General features: G+C 40.9%; 2 protein-coding genes across 4 annotated transcripts in view; both read right to left on the reverse strand.

Moving 5' to 3' along the window:
• Positions 1-16,173, reverse strand: part of slc2a4rg (SLC2A4 regulator) — a 39,224-nt gene extending 23,051 nt beyond the window's left edge. For both annotated transcript variants that reach the window (XM_056384491.1, XM_056384490.1), the window contains exons 1-2: positions 15,694-16,173; positions 14,319-14,554 (exon numbers count right to left, since the gene is read on the reverse strand). In XM_056384491.1, the coding sequence (XP_056240466.1) occupies positions 14,319-14,554; positions 15,694-15,963 (506 nt within the window). In that variant the 5' untranslated portion in view covers positions 15,964-16,173. The remainder of the gene's footprint in view (positions 1-14,318; positions 14,555-15,693) is intronic.
• A 1,983-nt stretch (positions 16,174-18,156) lies between these two features.
• LOC130175185 (WAS/WASL-interacting protein family member 1) overlaps positions 18,157-22,361 on the reverse strand; it is a 40,269-nt gene continuing 36,064 nt past the window's right edge. For both annotated transcript variants that reach the window (XM_056385522.1, XM_056385521.1), the window contains exon 10: positions 18,157-21,931. In XM_056385522.1, the coding sequence (XP_056241497.1) occupies positions 21,377-21,931 (555 nt within the window). In that variant the 3' untranslated portion in view covers positions 18,157-21,376. The remainder of the gene's footprint in view (positions 21,932-22,361) is intronic.

Consider the following 22,361-nt stretch of genomic DNA (forward strand, 5'->3'; position numbering starts at 1 on the left):
ATAATATGGTAATGTTGTGACAACTGAGGCTATTAGAACTGACCAGGCTGGTGTTGATGATCGTCTGCCTGCCGTGCAGCCCTGACAGCTGCCCCATCCACACCCACTATTAATAGAACACCCACTGCTCTCCATCTCACTATCCCTCCGTCACCCATCATAGTGCCTCGACTGCACTGTATTACGTAACGTCCCCTGTCCCTCTCTCTCTATCTCACTTCTTTGCTCACTCTGCGGGCAGATAATCAAGACTGGTAGTAAACAGTCTACCCCTTGACCCAATACAAGTCTGTACACTCCTCCCATTTTTCCGCTGTAATCCCCTTCCACTGTCCTGATCACTCTCTCTGTTTTTCCTGTTTTGTATTTCTGCCATCACTTTTTACAACTAAGTGATGGAAGTTGTGCTGTCACTGTGTCAGCATGAAAATGTATTGTAATCGTAACTCACCAATTACTGTGCAGTCTATACGCATGTTGCCCCTTATGCAAGTCCCCGGGCTCTGAACCCCCTGGAGAGGGAGAGGCTGTTAGGCAGGAGTCGTGTCTCTTTAATGTGAGCTGTGAGTGTAAAGGCTATTCAGTCCCAGGACAAAAAGCCCTCTCTTTCTCTCTCTTGATCCTCGAATGCAATCTGTAGCCTTAGGACCAAATACAAACAACAGATAGCTTTGTTCTGGCAAAATAATAGAGGATAGGATAGACAGAGAGCAAAGGGCATGATTCCCTCTGTGGTGTCTGCTCTATATGTCATAAAATTAGAAACAGAATTATATACACATGAACATATTCAATTTCGCCAGCAAACTCACAGGTCAGTGAGATAGGGTTAATCTGTGTGGAGCAACCTGTATGGACAACCTCAAGATATGAGTCAAGCTTGTAACGCACGGTCCACTGTGAGAAAATGTTGATACAGCATAAGCAATTAACTGGTTGACGACAGACTGGATCATGACGCACTAACTTGACTTGCACACCATGCCCACATCTTGTGGAAACAGCTAGACATGGGGGAAATTGTGGATCATTATATTCGCAGTATGAGTCCCACACATGGTCAGCCAAGTGCTGGCAAAAACAGGTTGAAAATTTTAAATCTAATCACAGATAGGTGGCACAGACTCACATCATGGTTTCTTCTTGCTTTACCCAATAAAAATGATCTAGTTAGTCTTTGTTAAGTTGCATCTGTTCACTAAGGCCTAACTTCACTCTTCCTACTACTTATACCCCACTCTAAAACATTAAATCATAAAAATATTACTTGCACATCCATTACTATTAAACAGATGATAATATATGGAAGAAAATTACAATTGGTCTACAATTGGAGCATTAAATACATAGTAGACAATCCACAACACCTCTAATGCTATGGGTCTCTGGGCAAACTGGCTAACAACTACCAGTACGTTACTTTATTACCCCACTGTCACTTCAGGCTACACAAAAAGATTAACTTGTAGCTATAGCAACTTCCCTCGCAACTTCTATCCGTCCCCTCCAATAACAATGTTGTTGCTAGGGGAATGCAGGGCAGTCTCTCTTGAGTAGTGACCTTAGTATTTTTTTTGCCTCTTCCACTGAGGGAAGCAAACAAGATAGGCTCTTCTGCCTGAAAACACTGCTTCCTTATCAAAACGCTTGTCCTTTTTCATTTGAGTCATGAGTTGATGCAGCGAGGCAGAGAAGGCAGCCAAGTAGTTGTTTTTTTTTTTTTTTAACTTTCTTCCTGAAAAACATTTTTTATTCCTATTCAACATACATTCAAATTATATTTTCAAGTATTTACATAATCCGAACCACTCACAGCTTAAACTGAGATTTTGATTCTCCAGAATTACAAAGACGTGTCATCTCCTGAGCCTCACAAACTACAGAGCTACCTCTTTGTTCTGTGGATGTTAAGGGAATACCAGATCAAATAAACTAAGAAAAGTCCATTCTGCACACAACCAACTAAGCCTGTTTCCTTCTGACTTAAACAAGAAAAGGGAGGAGACACAGATGATGTCACAACACATATCTCTCAGAAGTAAAAACAGGTTAAGTAAAACAGGCAAAAATAGATATAAAGGGGAGACAAGAATCAAAGCAAACAGAGAGAAACACATCTTGAAACTTGGGACACAGATTAAAATGCTGGAGAGCCCCAAAGTGGTCAGTTCTCTTTCTGCAGTGCTCAAACTATTATTTTGTTCCTCATTCTTCACTTCCCACTCCCTCCCTCGCCTGCTCTTGAGATTTGCCCTCCTGCCATCACAAGCCAGAGCAGGCCTTTGCCTGGTTTCCTGTGTTTTGCAAAAGCAAACTAATGCTGCTCCAAAGCTACTCTGCTCTACTTATTCCCATGAAGCCAAATATCTGCAGGGCAGCATCAGACAGACAAAGACTCTAGCCAGTAAAATAAACTGATCGGTATCTTTTTCTAGAAAGAGAAAGTGATGAAGCTGGAGCTCAGAAGAAAAGTGCTAAAAGTATAGAAAACTACAATGGAATCGTGGCTGCAGACTTGGAGGGAGTGTGATGAGGCCTATGGATGATCTGAATCTTCTCAGACTCCTCCCACCCAGACATTCAGCTCCAGAAGTAAGTGAACCCCCAAGAAAGCAGTATTTTGTTTACATTGATAAAAGCTACTACTTGTGTTTTTTTTTTTTGATAAAGTATGCACAAAACAGATCTGTCTGCCTAGCTACTTAGAGTCTCAAAGGTGTGACATACTTATCATACATCTACAACATCTCCAATTTAAATCCAGTTTCTATAGGTTATGGATACATGCCAACAAACATGCCATTTAACAGCTAATCAAAAACATGTTATTTAAACTATAATAAACATCATAAACATATATAAACACACACACACACACACACACACACACACACACACACACACACACACACACACACACACACACACACACACACACCATATTATAAAAACCAACATATAAAACCTAAAGTCCATGAATGTTTTTAACTGTAATACAGTCGATGCACACTACACAGCTTGTGGTGAGGTTACATGTCCATTTTCTACGCATTTCTTGGAAGTTACATTACCAATTATAAGCCAAACCAGGGTGTTGGAGTGATGCACTATAAAAAAACTAAATGAAAAAGGGAATTTGAAGCAGGCATTTAACAGTACGTGTACTAAGAAGTATTTTTGTGTGCCTGTTGGTGCAAAGCCTGTGTATCTATTGAGCAGAAAGAAGAATCTGTGTTGGGGGTCTAATGTAAAGAGACATTTCAAAACAACACGCTCAGACTTTGACACAGCTTTTCCAGTGGACCGATGCCTGCCTATGATACTTGTTATTGCATTCTATGCTGAACAGATCTGTCCATTTACAGGCCCAAAGTACAATTTTATCACAATATATAATTCACAAAAATATTAAAAGAATACAATGAAATATATACATTTCATAATTTAATATGTTTAATTTTGTTTATATTTGTTTTGTACACCTAGTGGTGAAAGTGAGTGTGCCTTTAAGTTCATGAAGTGCCTTCAATCGTTAAGTGACTGAGTGGCCCTTGTGCATTACCCCATCCTTGGCCCCCTACTGGCACCAGTCTACTGCATATGGCCTAATATAGCCAAAAAAAAAAAGAAAAACATAAACCACATCTTTAAAATTTTAAGTCTCCCAATGGATCTTCTGGCCCAGTGCCTACAAAAGCCATTCACCTCTCTCCAAATCATCAGTGTTTCAAAATCCTACAGGAGGAGGCAGTGATACTATTGGGAATAAGGAAAGGAAAATGGCCCCTCTATCACCCTGCAATGCCAGCAATGGGGAAGTTAATAAGACAAATGGAGGCAATAAGAGCACATTATGGAAAGAGATGATAGTGATAAAACAGAGCATCTACCTTCAGACAGAGAACTGCTCTTCCATGAGACATCCTGCTGAGAGATGACATTAAACCCTGACATATATACATACACACACACACACTATATATATATATATATATATATATATATATATATATATATATTGCATTTACCATTTACAAAACATGTTGAAATATGATGTTGGATGCAACTGGTCGTTCCCCCTGTGAGAGTTGAGCATTTTTTAACAAGGCCAAACCCGGGCAATGGTCGGATTAGGGCAGACTCTTTCTCCTGAACAGACAAACAAGCAGATGGAAGAGCTTGCCAGACACAGCTAGCAGCCCTGGCCCAGGGAAAGTCAAGCCTTATGTGAGTGTTTTTCTGTCTAACAGTCAGTTCTGTCTACAGCCAAGTCTCTTCACTCTCTGACTTATAGACACACAAAACAAAACACACACACACACAGACAAATAGTTTTTGAATATTAAATAGCACACATCTGCAATCTTTGTAGCATTAAAGTTAAAACATCTACAAATCCATGGCAACTAAGCAAATTCAATCTGCTGATGAAAACTGTGACATATCATCAAAGTTCTACAACAAGTGAGTAAGTGGACCTGTTGCTTTGGCAACTACTTCCCCACAGGTCATAAATTAATCAGTCAAGCTTAGTCTTACAAAGTTGCTATCTAAATTTTATTTAATAAATCAATGGATGGAACTTAACTAATTACATTAATCTTTATCTTTAGGAATCTTTAACATCAGCAGATAGAAAGTAGCCAATTAGGGCAGTTACTATTAGGCAGGTTTAAAGACTGGGTAATGCTGTTTGGACAGTAGACAGGAGCCTTGTGTTAAGCTAGTGAGACTTCAGAGGCTTAAATCAGATCCAACTTCAGAAATGCCAACATACCACTACACCACATTCAAACAGTCGAGATGTGCAGACATGCACGTACTTGGCACCACACGTCCCCTTTGGTGCATCTACATCTCTAGTAAATCTGTTCAAATGTAAGGGAACTTACGTGACGTCCCCAGAGACAGAAACAGCTGCTCAGCATGCATATAAAATGTGTAACAATCCCTGGTTCCCCAATACTGTAATGCCCTTACTTTCACTTTCACTGTTTCACCCCCCCTTCTCTCTCCGTCTTGGTCTGACAACCTTACAGAACAATATTGTTGCCACTTAGTTACAGCCCATTTGCTACAACCAACATCTTGCTTACATTTCCTGTAATCGTGCAATGTGTGCCACATGTTAATAGTACACTGTTAAATCTAAAATAAAAGTGCATGAATGTGATGATCACATCTATAGGGCAACAAGTGTATGAGGGATTTTTTCATGTACTTTAGTGTCTTTGTGACTGACAGGATGCAGAGCATAAAGTGATGAAACTGATATGAAGACACTAGTGAAAAGTTAAAAAGTAAAACTGGAATTTTAATATAATATATATATATATATATATTGCAACCATGGTGTTGCTTGGTTCACACTGGATTGGGGCAGATTGGACAGGAGCGAGGAAAAGCTAAAGCTGTTAGACAAGACACTGGAGATCAGCTTTTCCATTTGCATAAATCACAAGAAAGACAAACTTCATGAAATATGTCAGGCTCGGAGGGAGTACAACACTGATTATTGTGCATCAACAAAACAACAAGAAAAAATGTGAACATTTGCGTGTCAGGATGAAAACCAAGTGTGGGTGGAAATGCAGCTCATCAGAGATGAGAGAAAATTACCACATTGTAAAAATTTCCTGGGGTTATCTGGGCAGTGATCAGGGCTCTACTCTGCACCTGACTGAACAGCTTCACACACTCAATGCTTTGTGCAGTGGCATGTTGGTGCTGGAAGCCACCACCACTAAAATTAAGCAGGGATACTTTCTACCTCTTTCCATGCCGGAAATCTCCATGTTATCTTGGCAGCAGTCAGAGGAGTCCAGGGGTGTGTGTCTGAGACTACTCGGCTCAAAAAACCTCTCTTGGCCAAAACACCTTTTCACAGTGATACACACTGGGTTTAAGATTTTAAATATCTTTTTAATATTAACTACAGTAAAACTGAAGACTAATTTTAAACTGAGCTGCAACAATTAGTTGATTAATCAATTAGTCAAACTTCAGAAAAACTAATTGGTTAAACAAATTATTGTTTTATTATGTATTCATATACGTATATCATTTTTAAGCAAATATGACACACATTTGCTGCTTTATCTTTAAGGTTTTGCACTGTTGGTCGAACAAAATATGACATTGAAGATGATTATATGATATGACATATTTATCTTATTTTATTTATTAATCAAAAAAACAATTAATTGATTATAAAAATAATCTTTAGTTGAAGAATTAAACTAAGATGAATTATTCTGCCCTAATTCTAATTAAACTTAAATATATAGATACCATCAACATACTATGAGATCATAAAATGTTCAGACCCATTTATTTTTTTCACAATTTGTTATGTTGCAACCTTATGCTAAAATCGTTTAAATCCATTTTTCCCCTCATCACTTGAAACTCAACACAATAAAAATAATAACAAAACATAAGTATTCAGATCCTTCCAACAGGACAATTGCCCTAACCCCACATCCCAGAAACACAGTAGTGTCTTAGGGACAACTCTGTGAATGTCCTTGAGTGGCCCAGTCAGAGCCCTGAGTTGAACCCAATCGAACAGCTCTGGAGAGACCTGAATATGACTGTCCACCAACGGTCTCCGTCCAACCTGTCAGAGCATGAGACGATTTGCAGTGAAGAATGGCAGAAAATCCCAAAATCTATGTGTGCAAAGCTAGTTGCATCATACCAAAGAAGATTCAAGGCTGTAATTGCTGCCAAAAATGCCTCCATTAAGTACTGAGTAAATCAATGTGATATTTCAGTTTTCCTTTTTAATAAATTTGCAAAAAGGTTTAAATATCTGTTTTGGCTTTGTCATTAGGGGCTAATCAGTGAAGACTGATGAGGGAATAAATAATCTAAATGATTCTAGCATAAGACTGCAACATAACAAAATGTGAAAAAGTGAAGGGGTTGGCTCAGCAGAGCATAGCAAACACTTTGTTGAAGTGTGAAGGGAACAACATTATTAGTGGATCAGTGTGAAATGAAACCTGATTACCTCACTACAGAATGAAAAGTGTGTGTAAGAATTTAGGTGCGAGGATAAAAAAAAAAAAAAAAAAAAAAAAAAGCAAGCTAATCTGTTCACTTCTAGAGCTACTTTATTGGTTGTTTTGTCCTCCGGCACTATTTGTTAGAGAGCACAAGGATAAGTCATTATCCCGGCCCACAGAGCTCTATTGTTACGGATGTGCATATCTACACACACACTTAAGGATACACACAGAGCATAGGGGGTTTATAGGAACTGGGCCCACTAGCAGCCTGGGTGTGGCATGCTGTTTACAATGGTTTATTCAAGCTGAAAGTTAGAAATGTATTTTAATGAAGTTGCTAGCTGTATAGCAGCCGTTCAATCTCTGCAGGATGTCAGCTTTTTATTCACACTTTGATTTACCCAATCCTTTGCAGGCCCAGGCATTTTGAAAAGTCACTGCCCATTTTACTTAACTGTGAATCAACTGGAATGCCAAAAGTTCAGTACAGCTCTCTCTCACAACTAAACTAAAAGACAGGGCACTTGATAATCCTTTAATTACAAATGAGATCATCGACATCTGACACTCCTCAGGATGCAGTCAGAAACCTCAGTGAGAACTGTATTTTCCATGTCCTGCATATTGCCATAGAGAGATGAAGGTAGCCATGATGTTTCATGTGCTACAAACACAGCAAAAGGGAGAGAAGAGGAAATGGTGGAACAGAAGAGGGGAGAGGGGAACTGTAGTCATATTTGAAAATTATAAAAATATAAACTACATAAAACTAATGGTTGAATGTTCAGCAACCTGAATGAGAATAAAAGATTTTAGTTATTTCCTAACCAAGAAATAAGGCTAAAATAAGTTTTCAACAAAAGACAAAAGATAAAGCATATTCAACTAAATGCTGAGCACTAATACAAAAGCAAAGCACTGACATCAAAACAGATGTCGGACATTTAGCTCTGCACACACAGTACAAAATATTAAGCATTTCTCAGACTTCTTTCTGTTTGCAGTCTGGACTGAATTTCACTGCTTGTCATCAACAGACTGGGATGACTTATGATAGAGTTGTGCAAGGCACAGTGCCTTTGTATGTGAGGATATTTATAAGTGCAGTGATTGAGCGCAGGAGAAAGCAAAACCCCTGAAAGTAAGAGCTTACAGGACATTTTGAAAACAGTTTAAAAGGCTTATTCTCAGCCACCAAGGATCTGGTTTTGGAAGCAAATTCACTGGATCATTGCACAATACATTCGAAATTTTCCTACTGTGTTGTGCCGATTGTTCTGCCACAGTGAGAAGTAATAAAACAGGAAAGGTTGATAATTGTTAGAATCTATGTCTTAAATGTATAATTATATTATCTAATCATCTGTGTAATGTTAAGAAAGTGATGCTTTGAACTTGTTAAGAAAGAGTTAAGAAATATTTCTAACCTAAATCAACCCTTGGCTTGTGAGTTCGATGTCTGCAAATTTGTGATTTCACTGCCAATAGAAACATTGTGAACATTCCAGTGATGAGTATGCTATCAATTTCCAACCTTATGAATGAAGACAATCACTGAAAAGTAGTGGAAATTAAATAATGTCATATACATGCTGAAGATGTTGGTTTATGAGTGTTCGAGGAAAAAAAAAAGAAAGAAAAACACGGCAGACAGATTAGAAGTGACATTATTTTGTATAGGAACGTGGAATAATCCTTCCTGGTAGAGAGAGAATCAGCATTATTCAGAGGACTTCATCTCCTTTGGATTGAGTAGGATTTAGCCTGTGTCCTTCAGACGAATGGGCAGAGGGCAAAAGGCCAAGAGAAACGGAAAATGGGATGTATGGAAGATAAAACACATAAAAATAGGAAGGTGTGACTCGTCACTTCAATTCAAGGCAAAAAGCCCAACTCACAAGTCTCTGCATCCTGTTGCTGCTCTGATTTTATTCTGAAAGTCCTGACTGTAAGTTGTGATTCAAATATTTCCACCACTTTGACGCTTCTTTCGAATGTTTGACCACACGCCACTATAGAGTGCTGCATGGATTATGTATTTTTGTAGGTCAACAAGGAAGTTAGCATCACCCTGGTTCCTTCGACATAAAGCCAGTGGGATTTGGATTATTGCAGAAAGTAAGTGTTGTCTCTGTGATGAAGAAAAGTTTATTATACTTACACGTTTTGTTCAGCACAATAATCTTCACACACCACTTTTATGATTTTTGAAGCTTATGCTAATGTTTATGTTATAAATAAAGCTAATGTCAAGCTATAAACAAACTAGACCTCAGTTGCTTGACTTCAACATCACCACCACAAAGCTTCCAATATTAGTCTCTACAAAGTCTTTCCTCTGTGAAAGTTAGCAACAGTTTGTAAGAGCACGAGTATAAACACAAGGCTGTAAAGGTGGACTGATGAGCAGATTTGTTTTTGTGTTCAGCTTGATGACATTTAACGTCCCCGACAATCTCCGTAGTCTCATTTAGCCACTTGGTTGTAACCACCTTTTTACCGTAATGCCGTAGAATAAAAACGTCAAAATGTCTTCAGCTTGTTTTGACGACAGACCTTATTTCAGGCATCAAACCTTAAACCCATCGACTTTAGGGCAAGGGAACCAGAGGTGCAAAAATTCAAACTTATTCAGTTTATAAATTGTGTCACATCCAATCACACTATTTGCTTAGTTCATATGGAGTATTTGTTTGGACAGCGCTGTTATTTATTTATGAGTGCTATATGTAAGCTAAGTATTCTTATTAGAAAATTCAGTCTCTGATAACCAGCTATCCCTGGCTCGTTTCCCGCCCGGAGGCAGATTTCTTGTCCCAAAGACAGGCTGGAACTCCAAAATCTTGGACTGCAGCTGTCGACGGTGGTTCTTGTTCTGCTCTGCTGGAAAACTTGTTCATGTCATGCTACTCCAAGCTCACGAAGCCTGCAGAGCAGAATAACCACTGCTGTTGCCAGCTGCAACAGGCTAGGTGTTTAACAGTTAACAGTGGGCTGGTTAGCAGCATTAGCAGCAATTTACACTATTGTATGAAGCTCACTACTGACATACCACTGTCAGGAACTTCTTAGGCACTTTTTTAAGCTTGTCAATAGCTCAGACATAGAGAGAAGGATATCAAAGGGAGTGGTAATAGTTGTATGAAAGATCAAGAAAAGTTGTAGGACGGTTATGATGAAAGATGAGGAGAAGTTGGAGAACAGAGGGGAAAGCCGCTGTAGCAGAGCAGCTGCTGTCGGTATGAAGAGCTGGGTAGAGGGACAGAAAGAGCGATTGAAGACAAGGAAAGACAGTTGACTGTGGCATCTCTAAATGCTACTGAGGCAGAACAGGAGGCCTTATGTAAGTGTCTATTAGTGTGGGTGAGCAAGCGATAAAGCATTTTACTGCAACAGTGCCAGAGCTGCGCAACAAGAGTTTCCTTCCCTCTTGATAAGTGTTTCTTGCTCTCTCTGTCCCTAAGGGATCTTCCTGGAAGACAGATGTACACAATACAACCAACATGTAGACTACTAGTCATGAAACATTATGTGAAGATTTATAATGTGACATATATAATCGATTCAAAACATGCTGGAGCCACTTCTAACTTAGTCAATGTAAAATTACTTCTGTAACAGAGCAGACTGTTACATTCCTTTATTGCCTCCTACTCTCCTCATCACTTATGAAATTGATTTTGCCTCTCTTCTTCACTGCATAAGAGTAGATGATTAAAGTCTCATTAGGGCATTGTACACAAGCACACAGCACATTTTTCACCCATTAGCCAGAGCTTCTTCTAGAGGTCCTCATTACTGTGAAAGAATGAATGATTCAGAGTCTGCTGCGAAGCTGCACCCTGAAATTAAATTTAAAAAATGTCTTTGATACTAGATCCTCACTCCTCCACACACCTCTAAGTCAGGATACAGTAAAGCTGCAGTGTTAGATGATGAGTTGTCCGCTACAATCTTCTGAGGTTATGAACTGTCTATGCATCAGCTAACCCAGATCTTGAGGTTGACTTAGAAGACGTGCCAGATGCCTATCTAACCCCCACCCCAGCCCCACCATCATCCCCTTTGCATACCGCCATTCATTGAGGATGACCTTTCACCCCTGCCTGTGTCAGTGCAAGAGTCTTAACCTCTTATGGTCTGGAAGGGAGAAAAAAGGCTACATGGAAGCATGAAAATGCTACATTAAATTCAGATGGAATTTTGCAACTCATGATAACACTGCCATGAAAACACGTAGAAGCAAATATGGTTTATATGGAAATATAAAAGAAAACAACCACCTGAGAAAGGAGCAGGCTGCTCTACTCCAGAGACTGTGTCAGCAGTCTGGAAGTGGGTTAGACATCCCAGACAAAAGTGGGGGTGGGTAGCTGTTCTCCTGACTCTGACCTTCAACAACCGGCTGTAATGTCTCCTTTGGGAGTAGAGAATTGGTGGTGGGGTGGTCGAAGGGGGGTGGAGAAGCGGTGCGCTGCCTGCCTGCCCTGCCTAAACCCTCCCAATGACTCTAAGCAGACAGTCAAAGGCTGGGCAATAATTATGTTAAAAAAAGAGTTGTCTCTTCCCCGCCACCAGCGACCCCCCTCACTGCAGTTGGTTGCTCTGGTGTCTTGTTTATGCCGATTCAGTTTTTTCTATTCATGCAACCCCACTGTGGTGACAGTGTACCTGACCAAGGACAGATAAGAAAGAAACGCTTTTCCCATCAATACAAAATGCCCCATCCCCTCATCATTTCGTCACACCTCTTTTTTTCATTCAAACTAGTCTTTGTTCTGTTATCAGTGCACTGGATCCCACACTGATTCGTATTGACAGGTAGAACGAGCTCTGCTACAAGGGTGTGAGTGAAAGAGAGACTTAATCAGAGACAGAACAAGAGACACACACACACACACACACACACACACAGGCAAGGTTGACAAGACGGGTGGGAGTGCAAAATATATGGTGTAGGTTTGAATGTCTTTAGAAGAATATGCAAGTGTGAGGGAGGGAATATATTGGTTCCTCCTCTTTCTTCCTCCAAGGTCTTTGCCCAGGCTTGTCTAAAGGATAGTGACCTACTTAGCAGCATTTGCAAAATGACAATACAAGGTGTGAATGCACTGAAAGTTGTACCTGACAAACAATAGACAAGTGATACAGTGGTTAATGTAAAACACATAGATTTGAGCAACTGTTTTATAGCTAAAGTCTCTTTAAACATATCTAATCCTGTAACACAATGGTGGTATTACGTACGCTGGTGGGGAGCAAATGAAAATAAATGGTTTTGTTGGCATTATCCAAAGCAGGGCACAGAGTGCACCAATGCACAATCAGTCACACCCACATGCACAGATGCGCAAACACACTGGGATGGTAAGGGCAGACCTGCCACCGTGACCCTTACTTGGAGGAAAATAGTTGCTTCATACCGTTGTCTAAAATTGTACTAGTGTAGTATGACTGTGTAACTTGGTGAAATTGTTGCATTTTGTTCTAAACAAAGTAGCAGCTAACGTGCCCTTTTCAAAGTGCTTTTATAATTTGTGATGAGCACCACATGCACATATATCTGCATAACAATCAGAGCTGGAATGGGTTTAAGAACGTTCACCTAACTGAGTGAATACGAAAATGATTTAAACCAAAATGTGAATTATGTCTAAGAAAGCTGATTGTTTCATGGTGAAAGAGAAGTGAAGAGCCTCTTGTCACCAACTACAAAGCAAAAAAACAATTTAAGCAGGGTAAAGATAGGGATTTAAACTGACACACTGTTATATAATGTTATGCAACTTATTTTAGCGGCTGTGCAGTGTCAATGCAGAGTTTGTTATTGTGAGAGCAGTCTGCTGACATTGATGTCATCATGCTGAGGAAAAGACATGTTTCATATGTGGTGAAGACGTGGATGGTGAGGTGAGAACGACTGCTTTGCTGTCTGTAGTGGGCAAATGTGCATACACACTCGTACATCCTCTCACAAAGTGGAAGGTTCAACATCACTTGGGTTTAAACGCATGTTCAGTCTTGCATGCTCCCCAGAGAACCTCCCTCACATCATACATGACCACCGGCATGTGAAATTCATGTGATGATGAGAGAAAAAGGAAAGGAGTAAGCGTGGTGTTTTTCTATTTAGCACACTCTATTATCTATAATATTAGTATCCTAACATTTTAAAATGATCATATACTGTGGCTCGGAAAAAAGGGCAAAATGCCTCCATGCATCTTTAAAAAAAAGCTGCCTAGTTTGTAGATACAACTGTACTGCCACCGGATAGTTTGTTAATGTGTAAGCGGCAACGTGATGCACACAGTAACCAATAGCTGTGTAAAATAAAGGAAAGAGTGCCTAGGCACCGCCTGCAGCCTCTCCCAGTCCTCTTTACTGTTACATAATCACTTATCAGCTCACTATGCTTGTCCCTGGATGCATTTTCTGCTTACGCTGTGCGAAACAGTGTGTGTGTGCGTGCGCATATACGTTTGCTCAAGGACTATCTGTCCTGAGCACAAATGTGTGTTTGTTCAAAAATGATGTGAAACAATGGGAGCAAACTTTAACTGCACTGCATGTGAGACATCAAACAAAACACACTTTCACACAACAAAGTTCATCTTCCTGCCTGACATAGAGCGAGCACATGACGCTGATAAATCCACTAGCCTTAGTCAAGCAAGACATTGAAATGCCTGATCAGTATAACTTTCCAAAACATAGTGAACTGATTCATCAGTACATAAAACCAACATACTGTAACTATCTTTCTCTCTCGTTTCCTTCCGTCAAGTGATTGGGCAATCCTGGCCCTCATCTCAAGCTCTGGCTCTCTTAGGGCATATTTCAAAACTATTCTGGATGGAACACCAAACATGTGGTCAGTTGACCAGTACACCCCCACACCATTCATGCCCAAACCACTGCACAGTTGTAGCCAGGGGGTGAATTCCACTTCTAGTCAAGACTCTGTTAAGGAACACAGGTTTGGTCGAGTATGAAAATTGCCTGTGTTGATTATATATAACACCACAAAATCAGTGTCAAATCAGCTCCTGGACTGGGCTGAACAGAATAGAGCTGTGCACACATAAATAGGTCTGGTAGTTAACTATGTGGGGCTGATTACACATCTGCCTGAAGCTCGTGTTCCGGTGCCAAGCCAAAGTTTGAATTCCATCAAATGACTGCATTGCTTGGAGGTGTTGCTTCTCTCACTTAACATGCAACAAAAGAGTAGAAAGTACAATTAATCAAAGATAGAGATACAACAGGGGTTTGTGATAGTGTATGTCAGCAGCCACTCTGTACCTGTTTCTAGGGACAGGGATGTGGGAAGAGGGGAGGGGCTGTCTTTCTGTCGGCGGTACGTTCTGCACTTGTGCTGCCCTGAAGCTGTTGGCCAGCTCTGCCTGTTTCCCTGGGTTGTTGATGTCCAAATGCATGAAGCCGCCTTGCAACTGCCCTTTTATGACTGGGCAGTGAGTGGGACTGGCCCTCTTCAGGATCCCAGTGGAACCAGTGTCTTTTTGGTCCCCCCGGCCAGTCTAGGAAATGAGGCAAAAGCACATTAAAGTCAATCTATCATTTATATGCCAATTACTAGTGTGCCTGCATCAGAAACATTACATCTGGCGATACTGTAGATTTCTAATTTGATTCATAATAGAAATCCTGAAGTGACTTCATCAGCAAGGCAGTGTTATTTGGAGTTCAACTATTTGTCTTGAATAAACAATAGTAGAAAAAGAAAGCAAATTACTGAATCTACTGTCCTGAAACCAGATAATGCTGGGCATTTCTGCTTCATAAATGACTGAAATCATTGGTTGGTTATCAAAATAGTTGCTAATTGATTGTCTGTCAATCAATCCGTCACCTTATTGTTGCAAAACAATATTCACTCAAATGTTCATTCAAAAACCTACCCACCTAATAGAGCTTTAGTTCATATCTACTGCCAGGTATTGACACACTTCAATTTAATAGAAACAGATTCAGCAATTCACTGAATTTTTTTAAATTCGATGTTGACTGATCCATAGGTGTGGCAATTCGCCATCTATGCATATTTGATGTTGCGGGGTCAATTAGAAACTATATGACATGAATAAATTACTGACCCTGCAAAGAGAAATACAAATGGGCCACGAAATGTTTTACAGGTACATATTACTTATTCAGTCGTGTGTAAGGAGCCGGGCCTCGCTGTGCAGCCAGGAAGCCCTTGTTGAAGCTCCACCCTGAAGTTATGGGGGGAGGGGGTTAGGCTAGTAGTTAGAAGTCCCTGCCCCCCTTTTCTGTAAACTTTGCTCACAGACTGAGCCGCCATTTAAAGCCGTTTGGATGCGACGTAATTGCTTACGACGAAGCTTTGACAGAAGTCGGTGAAATTACTGACCCTTTGCAGAGCTGGGTTATGAGTTGTAAAGGCGGTACTGAATACACAACGCAAGCAACATAATATACAGTAGTTGAGTCTCGTGCCACAGTCATATTTCAACCGTTAAAATGTAATAACGACGTGTGAGAACCGTGTAAACTGTTAAACTTTTAACTATACGGCGTAAGGACAAGTTCACGTTACATACCCAATGTTATATATATATTGTAACTTGGCTGTACAGTTGACTTTACCGGTTAATGGAGTCGTGCGTGCGCACTTAACACGGCTAACGACACTTACTTTTTCCATGTGCAATATTTGACCACCCGGAGACAGTCCGTTCCCTTTTGAGGAGGTTCTTTCGCCGTTCACCTCCGCCGCTGAGCCCACGTCCACTACGAATTTGTAAAGGACGGGCCCGTGTGTGTACACCGGCATGGGACCGTTTTTCTCTACCGTGGGGACCCGGGTGTCGTGGAGCACGGAGCGGCCTGCCCGGCAGGAATCCACTCCTCCGACACCGACCCTTGTCCCAACCGACGACTTCTCCAAAATATATCTGGAATCCATTTTCAGACAGGGCGAGTGGAGACTAAAGAAAGAAAACCAGCTTTCTATAGATTTTAGTGCAAACTGCGGGAGTTAGATACATTTATCAGGATTGTCGCGAGTTGATTGGAATTGTCTGTGTCTTAACTTATATTCTAGTCTACATGTAAAGTTTTCCACCACCGCCGCCACCACCACGACCCAGGATATCCAAAAAGCCGCCCGGTCAGGAGGATAAAAGATTGTTTTGCCTCTTTCCTCCAAACGAATGCCACGCCCCCTCTACTTCACTCCCATTGGTCCGTTGCATACATAAACATTACATTTTGGCACGCGTCCACGTCGAGGCGGCCCCTGATTGGCTGCTTTCACCTTGCCAATCACTGTTTTTTTCTAAACCACGTAATGTGGGTGGAAGACAGGAGGGGGCGTGTCGTACAGTTTACCGGCCGGTGTCTATCGACGATGAGCCGGTCTGCGAAGCAAGCGAGGGGGTAGAGCAGAGGGAAAACAGCCTGCAGGCCTCAGCGGCAAACTGCGCATTTACGTTTCTGCAAATCAAATGATGATTTAGCGGATCCTGTTTAGCCGACATGAACTGCACTTTGCAACCGTGTTATTATCAATGAAGTGAGCCTCTAGGTCCGATCGTTTACTCCACCACAAGTTATAAACCCAATTAATTATTAGAAGTGTAAGCTATTCATCTTATAGCCTTTTTTGTTATATGTAGAACTAACACAATAGTGTCTGGAAACAATAATCAGTGGTGGAAGAAGCACTGAGACCTTTTAAAGTCACTGTATTAAAAAATGCTCCGTTACAGAGAAAAGTCCTGAATTCAAAATCTAAGTATTAGTGTTGGGAATGTTATTTTTAAATGTAATAAGTAATGAAACTGTTTTAATTACTTCATAAAAGTAATGTAACGTATTATATTTAATTGCTTTTCAGTATCATTTGAGGGGCCCTGTAGAAATTTCACAACCTAATGACATCTCCAAGTTAATATTTAATGAAAACACAATGCTGAATTAAGTTAATGAGTATTATTAGATCTCATGCCTATCACATATCTGACCCTTGTTGTGAAGATATGCCAAAAGAAGACATTCTTGCCAGAAGATGCAAAGCAACAGAATCAATGTTACTGAGTATTACCATTAACATTTACTTATAGTATCAAAAGTAAAAGTATGCCTTATGCAAAATGCACCACTCAGAGGCACCCATATATAGAAAGAATAGTTGTCAGATTGTCTTCATACTCACTGCCAAGCTCTCAAGACCTTAGTTTGCATACCTGCCCAATTCTGTTTGCCTGCCTGCTTCTGCCTGACACCTGTTTGTACCGTTGTACCAATCCAGTAAAGACTCATTACCTGCCTTCGTTGACTCTGTTGTGCATTTGGGTTTTGTATTTTTTGAAACATGACATTATTATTGGAATATTAGTGTGCATTTACATCTAAGCAGCATTTTAATGTAATGGAGAAGAATGAAGAAGCAGAAAATGGAAATATTCAGGTAAAGTACAACTACCTCAAAACTGTACTTAAGCATAGTTCCTGAGAAAATAAACTTGGTTAGATCCGGCCAGTGACAATAACATGAATCCCTGTGCAAAAAATAATGCAATCAAAGACAAAAGCACTGCATCCAAGTCTCACATCTAAGACAATTTTGAGATCCCATTTTTGACTTGATTGCATTATAACATGGACAAAATGACAGAAACACCTTGCTTTTGCTTTGCATTTTTAGGAAAATTGCATTAGATGCTTCACAAAATTAATATTTTTCATATGTGTCCACTTCCTTTAGATACACTGTGAAAAGTGCAGACCTATTGCAAAATATCTGGCTGACTAAACGGTTCCTGCCTGACCTTTTTTCAGCAATGTTCTTCCTCTAGAATTAGTGATTGGTAGAAACATGACATTCATGAACATGATAAAACAACAGGTTTTTTCTTTTATTTCAGTTGTTGGGGACATCTCATTGTTCCTTTATCTAACCTATTTCTGTCTGCACAGCCCAGCCACTCTGGTTTATTGCTTAATTTTACACAAATGCATTTTACTGCACACTGCATTTATTGCAAAGTACAATTATTACTGTGAGGCTGCCACAGATCTCTAACAACTGACACCGTACTGTTGCCTGGTTTGATACCCTGTAGAAAGCAATAAGACTGCAGGCAAAAGACAAACACACTTTATAATGTGCCACTTTATTAGAAAAGTAAAAACTCACTTTAATATTTTATGAAGGTTAATATAAAACATTACAATCTTTTGCATATCTGCACTGTCACTATGTTTTATTATATTTACTATTTTTAAACTAAACCCTGTGCTTTAAGAACATACAACATTGGCTACAGCTGTCACAGCAGTATTGGCCCATAATTATATCTGAAGACAATTAACAAACAGCATCTGTATCTGCATGGAAAGCATGAAACATTTTGCGTCCACAAAGTACAATGTGTCTGTGATAACCATCTTTTTTTTTTTAACAAATATACTGTATACTGTATGTTACATTGGAACAACATCAGAACAGCAACAGAGTATTATACACATTTACATCATCATACTGTATTTGTGCAATGAACATCTGTCTCGATCAGTGTTCAACAAAATATATCAGATCAGTGCTTTCTCTCAGAATAACGAAAATGTGACACATAAAGTGACAGCCAGAGAAAAAGGATTAAGTGTGATAGCAATTTCCAGCCAGCATTGTCTAAAGGTGGCCTCAACAGAGCTTGTTAAGCGTCTCAGCTGTTAGCCATTTCTCATATCAGACAGTAGTTGAGCCGTTGGTTCCTCGTTGATATCAGACTGGGGTTGGCCTGACCCGTAGCCTTGCCTTGCCTTGCTCCCCCCCCCCAAAACCCCCATATAACTCCCTGATTCCCTCAGAACTGGACATCAAAGGCCCCTCCCCTGCACAACGAGGGAGCGATGTGAAGCAGAGAAAAAAGAGGTCTGTGTCGGTTACTGGAGGATGAACACAGCTGGGGGAGGGAGTGTATGCAAGGGCTGACCAAGTGGAAGCAAAATGTGCTTCCTCCCCGAAACTGGAAACGCACATGGCTCAATGTTGCAGTGTGTAAGTGTGTGTGCGCCTGACGGTGTGTGTGTGTGTGTGTGTGTGTGTGTGTGTGTGTGTGTGTGTGCACGCACGCAAACACAGTATTGGCAGGAGGAGGGTCCTTTGGATCCGTGTCCATTTGCGGTGGTCCTCATCTAGTTTTATACTAGCTGTTCTTCATCTCCCTCCCCCACCTCTTTCACTCTCTCACTCCCCCAGAGGGGAGGATAAACAACGCTTGGCCCTATTTCTCTACCCTCCTCCTCCAAGTTGTTGCTTTGGAAAAACTGAATGCTGCTTTGCATCACATGGCAAAAAAGTACAACAGAAAAGATCAACAAACGAGATCAATTAAGTACCACAATATTTGTTTTCATCTCCACACATTAAAGCATGCACTTTTTTGATCAAGCAGGAAAAATTGCACCAACAACATAAACTTACTGTTTTCATGGCAGTGGCATGAGCTATTTAACCAATGGTATTGTCAGTAGGTAAGAAAAAATAAAGAGTGCATTAAAATACAGAGTGCATTTAATTTTACATACTTTCTGACACGGTAGCATTAATAAATTAATGTTACTAACCTTTCTAAACCCGTTTTATCTTTGCATGGTTGTCTCACAGTGAGCTCATTCTAATGCCTCATCTCTCAGCCTGTGAGCAGTTGTGTATCCCTCTCCATCTCTTATCTTTATGCCCATTTATTAAGGCTCTAATGTTTTGTTTTCTCCCTCTTCTTTCTGTTTTAATGTTCCCCAAAGCTAGATGGGAAAGACATTGTTTATCATGGAAGAGAACAGAGGCTGGAGATGAGGGTGGGCAGAGGGCGAGGGGCAACCTTCCAAAGGACACTCGCTGGTCATTTTTATGCCCAGCTCTTTATTTTTCTTGGAGTCCAAGCCTTCTGTTGCTATTTCAACCACCAGACTTAAGTCTGTTGAGCTGGGGGGAGCTCTGGCTTTGACTTGAGACCATAGAGCGAATCAGAGCTGTGTTTGGAAATGCCTTTTATGGCACGTTTATGCACATTTAAAGCCAACCAGTCCTGCATCTGTCCAGTGCAAAATAACAATGGTCATAAAGTCAGATGTTTACAGAGCCCAGAAGACATGACATATTAACTGTCCAGGATGAGGCATCCTGTGTTATTTTGGGCTCTTTCACTTCCTTATTTTTTGAAAATATTCTTCTCTCATTTATCCCAGTAATACAGTAAAGGTCTAACATTGTGAAATCTGTCACCCCTATCACTCTGGGGAAATACTTGCACAACCCACTCAATGCCCATGACCTGATCACTTTACCCTGCATGACTCTGCCCAGTCTGTGTGTATCTGTGTGGGGCTGTGTTGGGGTGTGTCATCATGCCTCTGGCTACAGATGTTTGTCAAATCTGAGCGTGGATTTTAAACTAATCTCATAATGTATGTGAATCTTACATTATTGCGCAAAAGTCACTTTTTATAGTCATCATGAGGGCTGTTACTGGTAAATGCTAATACGTTCAGGGCACATTGATGGTCATTTTGAAACGGGGACAATAGCATTCAATTACCTCTGTGTTTAAAGAGGCCTACAAATTATAGGCCTAAGTTTGAACAAAGCTCCAAAGCAATGGACCAGTGAGCACAGAGAACCTGTTTCAGATGTTTACTTAGTGAGAGCTAAGCACCGCAAATCTCTGTGACATCCATCTGCTTATATTTCATAAGTCCCTCCATGATGAGGCATATGTGTGTGTACGTGTGCGTATATGGGTGACAATAGCTAACAGTGTGCCTCATCGTACTCCTAATATAGCCAGCTTCCTTGCTACTACTCTCCGTTTTCAGGTGTGTGTTTGTTGTGTTTTTTGAATTCGCACAATGCATGCACATTTCTTTTGTTACATATATTAAAGTGTGTTTTCCCTCAGGTTGTGAGTTACACCACATACTCTTTAAAGAGTACAGTGTTCATATAAAAATAAAGATATTATGGAAAATGATGCACAAACAGGTGAGTATGGTCAGTGACACAGTAAGTTGAAGATGTATATTCCAGTTTTCTTTTCTTTGTTTTTTTTTTTTTTCCTTTGTTAAAATGTATTTGGTCCATATTTGGGCTGGACTAGGCTTAGGCTGGTTCTGAAGTACAGACCAATCAAGGGAAATTTGAACCTGGATTAAGACCCTGTTTGTACCTGATGTCAACACAAAATGGATCCTCATGTTGTTTGTCTATAGAGGGCCTTGTATCTATGTACAGCAACCTGCTGACCGGTGAACAGAAAGATCCCTTTCATGACTCTGTACCAGAGGGTTCTGGGCCGTTTCTGTGTGTCACCCAGCTACAGGCCAGTGACGTACATCTCCATCCCGTCATTGAAGGTGAAGATGGTGGTGGTGCTGGAGCTGTTGCCCCCTTGTTTCACATCGCTGATGGTCTCATAGAAGTTTTCCCCACCGGGCAGGCCTCTAACAGGCAGGGCGGTGGGTCCTGAGCCCTGAGGTGCCGCTGGCGCTGCCTGCTGTTGTTGTTGTTGTTGTTGTTGCTGCTGCTGCTGCTGCTGCGGCGGCGTCTGCTTCTTTCTCTTCAGAGTGGCATTACCCCCAGCCGTGTTGTTATTGGTTCCCCCCTGCTCACGTTTCCGGTGGGTGTCGATAGTGGCGTACGCAGGGTCAGACTCGGCCATTACGCATGTGGGCCAGGACCTGTCTCCTACCGGCTCATAGCAGGGTTCCTCCTGGGAACGTGCCTGGCCCTGGACTCCTCTGCCTCGGCCCCGCGAACCTGCGTTTCCTCTCTCCCCTCCAAAGGAGCGTGGGAGGGTCTTCGCTCCGTTGTTTTCCATAGGAGGTTTCTTCTTCTGGGTTTTACACACGATGGAGTAAGTGTCTGCAATCTGAGAGCACACACAGAAGGAGAGGAGGGTATGGTGTCAGTTAATGGCACTGAACTACAGTACAACTCAATCCTACAGTCTATGGGTGACAGCTCCTGAAATAGAAGGTGACTGTTACTCTGCTTCATTCACAGCCTTGTTTCTATAAGTGAATGCCTATAACCAAAGCTGACACAGACTACACATGCTATACTGTGCTGGGATTGACTGTATCACTGTTTCCCACCTTTAAGCCCCAATTCCTGAATTAGCTCCGAGTATGTGCAGACTTTCCATATGTACAGTATGTATTTGTGCATTTCTGTCTCTAAAGTCTTCCAGACATAAAGGGACAATATGTGAATATGAGAGCAAACTTATGACGCTGCTAATTTGATGTGTGAACATGGCTTGTGTGGGTGCGCACAGTACATTGCACATGTGTTGACAG

Source organism: Seriola aureovittata, chromosome 9 (assembly GCF_021018895.1).
Source record: "Seriola aureovittata isolate HTS-2021-v1 ecotype China chromosome 9, ASM2101889v1, whole genome shotgun sequence".
NCBI lineage: Eukaryota > Metazoa > Chordata > Actinopteri > Carangiformes > Carangidae > Seriola > Seriola aureovittata.